At 34.0% G+C, this 14,160-nt stretch overlaps 1 protein-coding gene across 1 annotated transcript; it reads left to right on the top strand.

Annotated features, from left to right (window-relative positions):
- The first annotated feature begins 3,855 nt into the window (after positions 1-3,855).
- On the top strand, positions 3,856-13,666 carry LOC132627915 (nucleobase-ascorbate transporter 3). Its single transcript, XM_060343531.1, has 14 exons — positions 3,856-4,563; positions 7,540-7,637; positions 7,726-7,902; positions 10,074-10,174; positions 10,341-10,416; positions 10,506-10,565; positions 10,654-10,838; positions 10,915-11,011; positions 12,037-12,123; positions 12,250-12,308; positions 12,533-12,624; positions 12,729-12,806; positions 12,889-13,049; positions 13,256-13,666. Exons 1-14 carry the CDS (start codon positions 4,323-4,325, stop codon positions 13,472-13,474), a joined length of 1,731 nt encoding a protein of 576 aa, XP_060199514.1. The 5' UTR covers positions 3,856-4,322; the 3' UTR covers positions 13,475-13,666.
- Positions 13,667-14,160: the final 494 nt, after the last annotated feature.

The raw sequence follows: 14,160 nt of genomic DNA, 5'->3' as shown, positions 1-14,160 counted from the left end.
TTGATCCCTCTATCAGCCAAAAAATTTTAATTGTGATAAAATAGAATCCTGGATAATCCGGCTTAACTTATTTCCTTATTTTTTGACGCTTTCCTTTCCGGTGAAAGAAAACGGCTTCTAAATTTGCAAAATTAGACCCAAACGTAAAACTCCCATCGAGTTAAAAGCTGCTTTTGGTAAAAATAGCAAAAGTTGGCAAAAGGTTAATCACAGGAGTATAATAATAACTTACTATATATAATAATATGATGAATGAATTTAGTACTATATAATAAACATTGAGATCCGAGTACAGTACAATGAATTCTATAATGCATATAACAGTTAGCCGCAGTTGTTCCCGCACACCATACAAATATCACGTGCTGGCGCGAAGTTTCAAATGGAAACCGTATTATTTTCCCAATTTGGAGCTGCATTGTTGCACATTTACCATCTAATGCCATGAGTGCCATTATAATGGCTACTATAGTAATGAAATTAATGGTAAAGATCGTCACATCATAAATGATGATAACCGTGAAGAAGTTTGCGTTGGTGAAGATTGTAATGAAAATGTAAAGAACAATGAATTTAAGCATTTCATGTTTGTCATCGGATTTATTTATCTTAAATATACAATTATTATTTTCCTTTTGTATTTTTTTATTTTTGAAATTTTAATTGATAGCATGAGCTTTCAGGTAGATTTCTGAGGAATTATAGAAGTTTTAAATATATAATCATATTATTGATTCAATATGGGTGTAGTATTCGGGTTGTTTTGCTTAGCAGTGTGATGCATGTATTGCTCTAGCAATGCTATTTTCATGGTTTAGGCTACTTCCCATTCGCTGCTATTACAAGGCTTGCTTTTGCTTTCTTTTGTTCCAATTATTTAGCCGATGGATTTAACGACAATTTCAAAGGTTTTCCTATTGGAGAATCTTTGGGTCCCATCATCTTACTAATCGACCATGACTGTTGCAATCAAAGAATAGGGTTCATTTGATAGGCTGTATAATTAAAATAGTCTTTCTATTAAAATTTAGTCCATCCAATATAATGTTTGATTATTTAATTCAATTTAATCATGCTTAATATATGGATTACTTATACACCATAGGAGGCTTATCTAATACCGAAGAAACCAAGGGATTACTTATATCAGGTTTAACTATACCTGGATAAGACCCCTAAAATGACTAAACTACCCCTCAAATCCTTTTTCCAATTACATGAAATAGAAAATCCCACAAATATTCAAGGGTCTAATTGTAAAAAAGATTTTGTACGGTAAATCAAACACAAGCTTAGATTATACATTGTTTATCTAATTTTTAATACAATGAACCAAACACTTGATAAAAAAAATAATCTCAGCATTACACTCCCTACATTACTAATTGTTGCATTACTTGTCTTCTACCAAACGACCCAATAGCAATAAAGGCCCCTTACTATAGATATGCCGTTAGCGCTTTATTAATAACATATATAGAATTGCCTTTTTATCTTGATAGGAATCGATTCTATAATTGATCAATAGCGTGTCACTAGTAGTAGAAACTCACTTAGTCGTAGAAACTCAGAGAGATAGATAGAGAGAGGGCTCTTTCACACCTGCTAATTCCCTAACCTGTATTCCCACATCCATTTCTCCTTGTCTACAACCCAATAAATTGGCAAAGCCAACACAAGATAAGGGTCACTCCATTTAATTGTATGCTGATCCAACCAAGCTGACTTCTTAGGAAGCTCGTTCATACTGCGCCTCATGGTTGGGCTAGCCAGCCAGCGGTTGTGGAATTCTCTCGTTCCCTAGTCAAATACTTGGTTGATGCGTGATATATTTTATGAGGAGTTTTACAAAGATATATGATATCATCATGACCGCTCTTTTGATAACGTTCGGAATACTTAAAGTATCATCAATCGAGGATTTCAAAAGGATATAGGAGTGAATTGTTGAATAATTATAATTTAATATTAGGAAACAAGAAGGAAGTTTCTACTTTTAACCCATGACCTTCCATGAGGTGACAAATTAACTTTAATTCAATTTATTTTTTCTCCTTTTTTTTTCATTGTTCATTTCATTTCATATGTCAGATCAAATATTGAATCATTACGAGCTTGGATGTAGTTTGATTAATGTTGATAAGTGATAATTTGATGGAAAAGTTGGCTAAGGAGAAGATAAGGTTATGAATTGGACATGGACTGCCTGTCTTTATCTGCCAATGGCAGACAATTTGGAGGAAAAAAAGATGAAACCATAAGCTGCTAATTTGTTTTCTTCTCATTTTCTGTGCTTTAATTATTACTCCAATGTTCTCCTTAGTCATTGCACCATCATTTCAATTCAAATTAGAATATTTCAATTTGTTTTAAAGAAAGTGAATGGAGGGCTTTTTTTGTAGTTTCTTCTATTAATAAACTTTTCTTTCCTTTTCCTCCCTTGTTTAAATTCTTAATTTCCTTCCCAATTACTATAACTTTTACAAAACGCATAACACTCACATTCTCCTAATTTATTTGAAGCTGTAATTATTTTAAGAGTCACCACTATCTTTTGTATTAATTTATCAACATTTAAAAATAAATTTAATTGTAGAAATTAGAAACTATAATTTATACGTAGTACCTTTTATTTAAATTTTAGTATATATTATTTGTATTTCATAAATATAAGAATTCAATAACTTTAATTTGCGGAGTTGATCCTTGTACATTATACTCATTATTTTCTTTACAAAATTAACAACTCTTCAAAATTTAATTGTATAACCTATCGTTAGCAATTTTACTTAGTGATTACTTATAGCTTGTTTGGCCAAGTTTGTAAAATTAACTTGTTTTAAAAATGTTTTTTTAAAAAGAATTTTTGGCAAAAAATAATATGTGTTTGATCAATTAATTTAAAAAGTAATTTGAACAGCAATTAATGTTTGATCAAGCTTTTAAAAAGTATTTTTAAATGTATTTTTCTTAAAAGTGCTTTTGGGCAAAATATATTTTTTAGCTTTTGAAAAATAACTTTTGCAACTCTCCAAAAATATTTGTTTCTTCTTAAAGTTTGGCAAAATTTGACCAATCACCTCGCTTTTAAATATAAACACTTTTGAATAAAATAAATTTGGCCAAATAAACTATTAGTTTCACTTGCTTTGCAAGCACACGGTGCACCAAAATTTTTGTCATTAATTACCGAACTAGTACAATGATGAATCACCAAAAATAGCCTCCAACTTTAATTGATATATCTGATAGAGACCTCTAGTACAATGATGAATCACCAAAGGTCATTATGCTATACTAAATAGCTTCCAACTTTAATTTATATATATCTGATAAAGACCTAAAAATAGAATCAATTTTGATAAAGCGCGTTCTATCCCGTAATTAGAAATCATACTCCCTCCATTTCAAAATAAGTGTCCTTTTAAATTTTTTATTTTATTTTAAAATAAGTGATACTTTAGAATTTCAAAAAGAAATTAATTATATTCTTTCAAATTTATCCTTATTTATTATCAAGAATCATTAAATAATTTCTTTTTTTAAGCATTAATTAGGGGTAAGTTGATAAAAATACTCCTTATTTTATAGGAGCGAGTAATTTCTTAATGGGTGTGCGTGAGATAAAAGAGACACTTATTTTGGAAGGAAGGGAGTCACACAAAAACAAAAAATGTCAAAATCGTAATTAACAGAAGAGTCAAGAGGTATTTACAAAGAAGAACATCGAAATTCGTTGACCCACGCGGGGTGTCCTTGTTATGCGTTAAGTTCCTCGAAACTCCCAAAAAACCTCAACACACTTTACGTTACAACGTCATCTAACCATCTTTCTTCAGACCACAAAAAAATAAATAATAAAAAAAATCTAACAATATTTTTTCCCTCTCTCTTTTTGGCCACTTCTGTAATTATCTCATCCCTACTACAACTTTCACGTTGTCAGAAAAAAAAAATACTAAAAAAAAACACAATTAAATTCCAGTATGTACCTAATATTATAATCTGGGGTGTCCAGACTGCATGTTTCAGTACATGATCTCAATCTGATCTGGCTGTGTATTCAAATTTCATTTACTAGTACTTACTATACTACTGTAATTAATGGTCGTTGTTGCAAGAAAGAAAGTCACATTTTTTAAGCTCAGATTTCATTTTCAATTTTAGTTAGTTATTCTATAGTGCTAGTACCTTCTTTCCTTTTTCATTTATCCCTACTCTATAGTGTCTTGTCGGTACTAATTCTTGAAAACTAAGTTCTAAAGTTCCCTTCAACACCATTTTTCTTTGTAGTTTTTTGGTGAAAGTAGAGAGAGAGAATTATGGGAGAGACTCACAATCATGACCACCAGCACCATAATCATAACCCCAACCCCAACCTCCACCCCAACCTCAACCTCAACCACAACCCCAACCCCAACCCCAACCACAACCACAACCACCAGCCACCACAGGCGACTGGGCCACCATTAATGCCTCTTGGTTCAGCCAAAGGACCACTTTTTCCACCTACAGAGCAACTACTTCAGCTTCACTACTGCATACACTCTAATCCTTCTTGGCGTTAGTATTCTCATTTCTCTTCTCTTTTCAGCTATTTATAGTAAACTATATGAAGATGAAGATTGATGTTCCTTGTTGTAAAGTTTGTGTCTTTTTCCCTCTTGGCTTGGGTGAATTTTAAAAATCTTAAAGTGTTGTTGTTGAAATTGATGTTTTTTGCTGAACAAGAATCTATTTGTAAAGATGAATTTTAAAAAATTGACACCCTCCTGTTTGTGAGTTTGTATTTTTTTGGTTGGGGTTGGATTTTAAAATCTAAAAGTATTGACACTGAAATTGATGCTTTTGCTGAACAAGAATATACTTGTAAAGATGAAGATGGGAAAACTGACACTTTCTTTTTTGTAAAGTTTGTGTCTTTGTCACTCTTGATTGGGGTGAATTTTAAAATCTAAAAGTGGTGTTATTGAATTTTTTTTTTTTTTTTGCTGAACAATAATCTACTTGTGTAAAGATAAAGATGAAAATTTGACATTTTTGTGAAGTTTTTCTTTTTAATTTTTTGGTTGGGGTGAATTTTAAAATCTAAGTAGGCGTGTGGACATGGATTTCATCTCGCGCTCATGAGATGAAATCCCAAATCATCCAAAAAGGCATGATTTGGGATTTCAAATCATGATTTCAAATTTTCTAAATGTTAAAGTTGACCTATAAGTTTATATTTTGTAAAAAAGATTCGTAAGTTGGTAGATATATTTACCAATAATGTTTACCATCCATTTATATAAAAAATTAAAAGATCTACAACTCACGTTCAACTTTCCATTTTATCGAAACTAAAATTTGATCAATTGATGTTGTATTTTTTAGAAAGGCCTTCTAGTAGCGTATTAATTTTGTTATAGCGTATTAATTTTGTTATGAACTATGACTTGCTCATTCGGCAAGATTGTATAAGAATTGGAAAAGTTTTGATAATTTTCACAACTTGTGGGGTTTTATGTCCATAAGAAAAAACACAACTTCAGAAATCCAAATTGCCTGTCCAAACATGATTTCATCTCATGATTTCATCTCATAATTTCAAATCATGTCCAAACGGCTCCTAAAAGTATTGCCACTGAAATTAATGTTTTAGCTGAACAAGAATCTACTTGCAAAGATAAAGAGGAAAAATTGATACCCTCCTTTTTGTGAAGTTTGTGTTTTTAATTTATTGGTTGGGGTGAATTTTAAAATCTAAAAGTATTTCTATTGAATAACCTTTTTGCTGAACGAGAATCTACTTGTAAAAGGTTTAACCTTTTATCGTGTTTTTTTTTTAATTTATCTATGTTTCAGTTTCTGATTGTTGGAGATTGAGTGGTGGTGTTAATTTGTTATCTTTGAGAAACTAAAGCTATGTTCCAGCAGTTCTTTTTGTATTCTTTTCTTTGGTACAAATTCAATTCTAGTTCTCTGCAAGTCTAGCTCAGTTTGCTCTTATTGTGAGACAATCGCGAAAATGAATTACTTAAAAGCTATGTCTCCCTTCCAGTGGAGAGAATTGATAACTTGGAGGTTTCCTCAAGGGGGATAGTACTGGAATGGGATTGACAAGAATACCTGAATATTGTTACCAATTGAGAGAATCCCCAGTCCAGGAACCTATATTGACATCGATTGTCAAGCTCTAATGCCATTACTCAGTTTACTCATTTCTCATCATCCATCATCAAGTGAAGAGTTCCCTTCAGGTGTGACAGTAGATAAGTAGAATTAGATCCGCCTGGTGGAAGGTTTTTTTTCTCCTCTATTGCATGGAATGTGACATTGTATGGTTGGGTCTACACTCTGATGCATCTTGGTTGCAGATTTATAATGTGGCACAGCAAGTAATATGCTTACGAACATATTTAAAGTTCTTGAGATGAGCCAAAGATTAGACAGACGAAAGGGCCTCATCACTATCCATCGTTGTGAGGTTCAAGGAAAATGAGGAGTTGTAGTTTAACAAGGAGACACAGGTTGGTGAGGTTGTCTCTTGGCTTTATTTCATTTATTGACCTGCCTTCAGCAAGTCTAAGCGGATTACTGTGAGTAATTGAAAGGATTTTGGGGGAGTTTAATCCATCGCTTGTCAAAAGGAAAAGTCTCTGCAGAGTTTATCGACTTCAAATTCATTTTATCTTCTGAATCGTCGACAATGTAATGATCGTTTCATGTGAGTCAGTTGATGGTTATGCTTTTACGACAACAGTCAGGTGAAGGAATGAAAATCATAGTAGGCATTATGACTTCAGAAATCTCCCCATTTCTCCAATATTTGGAGTTGATATTGCTCCGACCTCCGAGTAAAAATGCTTTTGTTTCTGATATGGAGTTGAAACATGTCCACTTTTTTCTTGGGGAAGCTATATATCACCAGAAGACTTAAGAATCAAACTGTTTATGGGAAGCTGAGTGGTGTCAAGCTTCTTGTTTAAGATACAGAAGTAGTAAACGTAAAAATTTGCATTCGTACAATAAATACTAATTCCCCAACCAAAAGGAGCTGCAGTCTGATGACTGAAATTTATGTGGATTGGGTTCTGGTACAGACAAACGATCCTCTAAACCATTGCAAGATTGCCTCAACATCACCTGCTATTCAGCTGAAGGACAATTCTTGTATTTAACCATCTGGAGGAATATACTTTTGATAGAACAAAGGTTTCCCTATTGAGCCTTGTTTATGCTGCATGTGGCCCCGCTTGAAGGAAATTAGATGGATTTTGATGGAATTTAAAAATGTCTTGAATAATTTGAAGTTGCATTAGATCACTTCTGATTATTTGCGGCACAGTTCTTTTTCTTGTTCCTGAAAATTGGAGTTTTTACGTTGCTATAAAATAAAGAAATAAAAGAATTTCAGAAAACCGTGGCCATAACAATTTCAGGATCTGACTTATCCTGATTTTAGGATATGAAGTTTTCACCTTATGTAAATGAGTTACAGATTCCAAAAGCTAATTTGGTCTTTTTCTCTAATTAGTTGCATGATTCTACATGTTGCAGCTCAAACTGTTTTGCTGGCTTTCCAACACTACATAGTTATGCTTGGAACTACAGTAATGATAGCCACGATTCTGGTACCTCAGATGGGTGGGGGTCCGGTATATCTCTAGCATTTCCCTTGTTGAGTATTCGATATACCATTTCAATGTAATTATGATATCATGAGCTCTTTATCTTTATGAGCAGGGTGACAAAGCTCGAGTTATCCAGTCTTTGCTTTTCACATCAGGAGTGAATACTCTTCTGCAAACCCTTTTTGGCACAAGACTTCCCACTGTGATGGGTCCGTCATTTGCTTACATCATATCAGCCCTGTCGGTAATTAACGATCTCTCTGACGATAATTTCAGGAGTGAGCATCAGGTAAATAAAGTTTACTGTTTAGGTATTATCTCTATAACTTGTATAATATATTTTATGGAGACATATCAGTTTTGTTGTATCACAACCCTTAGTAGGTCCATTCCCCTGTTTCATTGATTAGAAACTGTTGAAAATAATTCAAAATTGTAGGAAACCAAATTTGTTTAGGATTTGATATTCTAAGTTTACTTAATGCATGTCTAAGTAGAATTTGTAGTCAAAATTATATAGGAATAGGTTTTTAGTTTGTAGTCAAAGTAAGTTTCATATTATTATAAATAGGGATATTGGCATATTGCTAGTTATTTTCATATAGCAGAGAATAGTAGAGAGTAGTGGATAATTGTAGTGAAGTAGTAGATTATTGAGTTTATGAATAAATTATTTTCCTTCAACTTGGTATTATAGCTTCTACGATTTTGGTAGAGAATTAAGTAACTTCTGCTGCCAGCAGGCAACACTAGCCAATATGTGTCGCCAGTTGGCCAAGGATTATGCTGTTGACTCACGAAAATTGTCAACTAAAAATTAGATTGTTTGGTGAAAATTTTATAGGCAGGTTCTAGTAAAAATATTGTAGGCTAAAAAGGAACAAGAAAATATGACACAAGAGGAAGAAGCTCTTTCCAAAAGTTGATGATTAGAAAAAATAAAAAAATAAAAATTGGAGGTTGAAGACTAGTGCTTCGACAAAATTGGAGGTTGGAGACAAGCGCTTCAACAAAAATAGGAGTCTAGTGATAAGTGCATCAACATTTGGAAGTTGGAGAGAAGTGTTCCAAACCAACAAAAAAATGGAAGTTGGTGAGAAATGCATCAAAAATAAGTTGAAGAGAAGTGCTTCAACAATTGGAGGTTGATGAGAAGTGCACAACAATTGGAAGTTGGAGAGAAGTACTGCAACACAAACAAAAAGTTGAAGATTGGAGAGAAGTCCTCCAATACAATAACAAAGAGAGAGGCGCATACAACTATGAATTATGTGAGAATGTTGAAGAATAATTCTAAGTTGTAGGAAACCAAATTTGTTTAGGATATGATATTTTTAGTCAGAATTATATAGGAATAGATTTTTCATTTGTGCACTTCTCATTCAACCTTTAGTTGTTGAACCACTTCTCTTCAACTACCAAATGTTGATACACTTTTCATCAACCACTAATTGTTAAAGCACTTCTCTTCAACTTTCTATTGTTGATACAGTTCTCATCAACTTTAACTTTCAATCGTTGACGCACTTCTCATCAACTTTCATTTTCTTTTGTGGTGTTGGAGCACTTCTCTCCAACTTCCAATTGTTGATGCACTTGTCACCAACCTCCTGTTTATGTTGAAGCACTTGCCTCCAACTTGGAAGTGATTGCTCTTCTTCTCTGGTCTTGTTCTAATTCTCCTAACATCATTGATTACTCTGGAAACATAAATTCATGGACATCATAAGTTACCTTGGGTTTATTACTCTTATATTAATTCTTTGATATTGTATGTTGGATCTTATTTTTGCATTTTCAAATTCTACTATAAGATCCAAAGTAAGTTGGCTAGCATCATAGGTTTAAATAAACAAAGTGGAAATCTAAAGCGGACCACTGATAAGGCAAAGCTTTCATTTCTTTAAATTTCTTGATCTATTTTAATGGGGAAGTCTAATTTGAAAATATAGTTTTCCTTCACTTGTACAAAAAAGAGGCTAGCGGAGAGCAGAAGTACAATGGCAGAAACTAAGATATTGTCATAAACTAAACTGCTAGTGAAATCTTAGTCCTATCAATTTAAGATAAGCAAGAGCTTGTTTGGGGGATAATCTTAATATATTACATGACGGAGCTACCAGATGACTACTTTTTGTTGGGTAAGTAGTTTGTTTGACTTTGTCTATAGATAATATTAGAAGACAAGATTTTCTCTTGTACAAAAAAGAAAAACTGATAAGTACTTCATTTATAGTTTACAGCAGAAGCATAATAGTGGAAGACAAGATGTATAAACAGAAATGATGATGAAATTTTAATCTTGTTTAAGAATTAGGATAATTCAAAACCACAGTTTAAGGAACCGAGATAGACATGGTGTCTTAGGAGGCCTTTGATGGGTGTTCTTGAAATTACTTAAGAGTGCACAAAAGTTTACAGTTATATCTGATGCATTACCTCTTTTAATGTTGTTTGTAGAGATTCGAGCACACTATGAGAGCTATTCAAGGGTCGTTGATAGTGTCTTCCTTTATCAACATAATACTTGGATATGGGCAAGCCTGGGGAAATCTTACTAGGTAGGTTGTGTTTTTTTCTTCTGAATACTTACTACTAGTATCATTAGTTCTTGTTTGGAACTTTGGAATTATCTTTCTGTTTTTGGATTGCCTTCCCATTATGTTCCATCATTTTGTTACTTTCTCCGACGAGGGAATGACACGTCATCCTTCTTCTTTTCTACAGGTTTTTCAGTCCTGTTGTCATTACGCCGCTCGTTTGTGTTTTAGGTCTTGGTTTGTTTGGTAGAGGCTTTCCTCAGGTATTATCCCAAATATTAAAAAGCTTCATTGCTCGAAGAAGTTGCATAAACCTCATGCAATTTTCTTTATGATCCTATGATTTGATCAGGTGGGTGATTGTATTGAGATTGGCCTACCCATGTTAATTCTACTTATCATTTCCCAGCAGGTAATATATCATTTCATTGACTATTTTCTCTATTTGATAGTTCTTTCAATTTACTGGAAGATTGTAATGTTGGTCAAGTCATCTGCAGTATATGCAACGTGTTCATCCAGTTGCCCAATCCATACTTGAAAGGTTTGCTTTGCTCCTCTGCGTTGGGCTTATCTGGGCTTTTGCTGCTATTCTTACTGTTGCTGGTGCTTACAACCATGTGAAGGAGCGAACTGAGCTGAGCTGCCGAATTGACCGTTCGTTCCTTTTGTCATCTGCTCCATGGTACTCATCTGGATACAATTATGATAATGCTTTCGGTTTCTTTCTTTTCCTGACATGTATGTTTGGTTGTGTGCAGGATCAGAGCCCCTTACCCTTTCCAGTGGGGAACTCCCATATTCAGAGCTGGCAGTGTCTTTGGAATGATGGGTGCTGCACTTGTCTCATCAGCAGAGGTTCACTTCCCATTTTGATTAAATTTGCTTTTAGAAACATGGGTTTTAGTATTTGATTCTACCGACTAATTCTGCATTTAGAAGAAAACTAGTTCTTGGCGCCTGGAGATCTAGTAACACTTTTTAGTTTCTGTGGACCAGTGAGAATGCCACAAAGGTCAAGGGTTCAAGTGACCCTACTGAATGTCCAATTATGCTTTGATACTAGTTTTATTACTACAGTGCGAAACAGTTCTCATTGAGAAATACTCAAAATTATGAACTTAAGTTGGGGGATCATTCTGCATTTCATTCTGAGTTTAATTTGACCAGGGAGGAGATGGATGAATTAAAGTATCCTACAAAAAGAGAAGATATAGTAGCACTAGAGTGAAGAATTTCATTTTTTTTATTTGAGTTGAAAAGGAAATTTAGTTGTATATTTGGAGATATAACCACAATAGTAAATTAGAGATCCATATAGAGCATTTGTGATATTGAGGTGGAGTTGTTGTAGTTGAAAAGGTTATTAAAATAAATAAGAAAATGTCTAGTCAATTTAGTAACTGCTGGAAGCTGTTAAATTAGCCTGTGGTTTTAACTTTTAAAGAACTATATTGGATTGGATTGAAGATCTTACGGAGTTTAGTAGATCCATGAATAGGGATCCTGATGCATATAGATACAAATGGTCCAATGGGAGCAAGAATTTCCAGGAACATTTGGAACAAGCCGTTTCGGAGCAGAAGAGCTGTTTTCTAACAAACAGGATCAAGAATCATTACTCCTTCGTTTCGACACAAGAAAAAAGGATTTTTCTACACCCCTTTCTTGTGTCGAGTTCTACTCGCACCCTATGATTTTTTTCTGCTATAATCAGTTGGTTGTCTCTCCCTTTAGCTATTTTCTTCACCTTTAAGTCGTCTGTGTATACTCTTCCTTGATCGTGCATCGATTCTTGTAGTCTTAAAGCAAACAGATTGTGGCAACCGCTTAGAGAGCTGCTTTCGTTATGATTGAAATTTACCTGGGATATTTGTTTGCAGTCAACAGCAACTTTTTATGCTGCATCAAGGCTTGCAGGTGCGACACCCCCTCCAGCGCATGTTGTTAGTAGAAGCATTGGCCTACAGGTGCTACATCCACCAAGTGATTCATCAATGGCTTTTTTACTTGAGTACAATTTTTCTAATACTTTGGCCCTTTGATAAAGTTTTAGCATCAGAAAGTGGTTAAATTGTGCTTTGCTTCTTGTCCAGGGTCTAGGACAACTCTTTGATGGATTCTTTGGTGCTGTTGTTGGCCATACTGCATCTGTGTAAGGGTTGATTTCTCTCTTGATTTAATGCAAAGTGTCTTTGGGTTAACTTATAAATAGCATCAATGGCATGCTTTTCAGTTAGATACTGTATAGTTTATCTCGTTCCGGGAACTTAGGTGTAGGCTACTGCCTAAAGCTACTTAAGTTTTCTGTTCCTTAAAGTTCAAATTATTACTATTGTGGTGCTTCCTTACTAATTTACGGATGATATAAAACTGCAGCGAAAATGTCGGCCTTCTGGGACTAACTCGTGTTGGAAGTAGAAGAGTTGTTCAGATTTCTACTGCTTTCATGATCTTCTTCTCTATATTTGGTTTGACACTTTCTCTTCCTTCATCCCCAACCTGTCCCTTGCTTTCTTCATCCCAAATTATGTTTTATGAGTAGCAATGACTAAAGCAAGTTGTTATTATCCAGGAAAATTTGGAGCATTCTTTGCTCAAATTCCGTTGCCCATATTTGCAGCTATCTACTGCATCTTATACGGTATAGTTGGTAAGTGCTTCTCTCTCTTATCTTCTTTATCTTCTCTTCGTCTTGTTAACGGTGACTAAAAAAAGGTTAAAAATTTCTGCAGCTGCTATTGGTATTTCCTTCATCCAATTCGCCAACAAAAACTCGATGCGGAATATATATGTGCTCGGAATCTCTCTGTTCCTCGGTATATCAATACCCCAATACTTTGTAATGAACACAGATGTTGCTGGTCATGGACCTGTTAGAACTACAGCTGGATGGGTAAGAAACATAACTTCACATGACCCGTCGTTCTGATTTGGCGATATGCATTTGATAGTGAATTTGAGTTATATTACTCCTAGAATAAAAATTAATCCTTAAAGGTGCACTTGCAATTACCTTATAAGCGATCTTTTAAGGTAGGCATTCTTTTATACAGGCAGTGCATAGAACTTGAACTTAAACTTGTCTGATTTTTCTTGCAGTTCAACGACATATTGAACACGATCTTCTCTTCACCTCCTACTGTGACAACGATTGTCGGGACTTTCATAGACAACACACTCGAAGCGAGACACTCGATTAATGATAGAGGCGTCCCGTGGTTGGTTCCCTTCCAGAGGAGGAAAGGAGATAGTAGAAATGATGAGTTTTATAGTTACCCTCTTAGAATTAATGAGTATATCCCTAGTAGATTTCTGTGATAATTTTACATCCATGTATATGACACTAACAAGGTGTATGACAAATTTTCTTTTTAGCTCACAACTTAGCCTATTTTTTATCCTTTCATTTCAATTCTGTCGCATGAAATTTGTGAACATCAGACATCTGAGGCCTGCAAGTTTTGATGATGCATAGCCAGGAGGAAGGTATGGCAATTTCATTTCAGTTTATATTTTCCATGCATGTTATTAAGCTAAGTTTATATTATGAATTTGAAGTATATAATTGTGCAGTATAAATAACACGAGTCCGGAGCCAAAATGGCTTATTTTTACAGCCATTAGACAAAAATAGTATGCTTTTTTTTTTTAGACCAAAATGGGTATTTCGTTGGATAACCAACGAAATACCCACACAACGTACTGTTCCGTGCCGATGAATTTCTTGCATTTCGCTACATGTATAGCGAAATTCAAGATTTTTTTTTTAAATTTTCCTTTGCATTTCGTGAATCAATTCACGAAATAGGCATTTTTAATTTTTTTTTTTTTTTTTGCAATTCGTGTAATTAAAACTGTTTTTTTTTTTAGCATTTCGTGATGCAATTCACGAAATGGATTTTTTTTTTATTTCGTCAATAAATGAACGAAGTTGATACGAAATGCAAAAATTTGAAAGAAAAAAAAACCTATTTCGTGATTTGATTCACGAAATGCAAGAATTT

The sequence above is a fragment of the Lycium barbarum genome, chromosome 2 (assembly GCF_019175385.1).
Source record: "Lycium barbarum isolate Lr01 chromosome 2, ASM1917538v2, whole genome shotgun sequence".
Classification (NCBI taxonomy): domain Eukaryota; kingdom Viridiplantae; phylum Streptophyta; class Magnoliopsida; order Solanales; family Solanaceae; genus Lycium; species Lycium barbarum.
This window is presented reverse-complemented; position numbering and strand designations above follow the sequence as displayed.

Coding starts and splice junctions, on each gene's coding strand:
- LOC132627915 (XM_060343531.1), top strand. CDS start 4,323: ATGGGAGAGACTCACAATCATGACCACCAGCACCATAATCATAACCCC. Junction 7,638..7,725: donor CTCAGATGGGTGGGGGTCCG/GTATATCTCTAG, acceptor CTTTATGAGCAG/GGTGACAAAGCTCGAGTTAT. Junction 10,175..10,340: donor GCCTGGGGAAATCTTACTAG/GTAGGTTGTGTT, acceptor TCTTTTCTACAG/GTTTTTCAGTCCTGTTGTCA.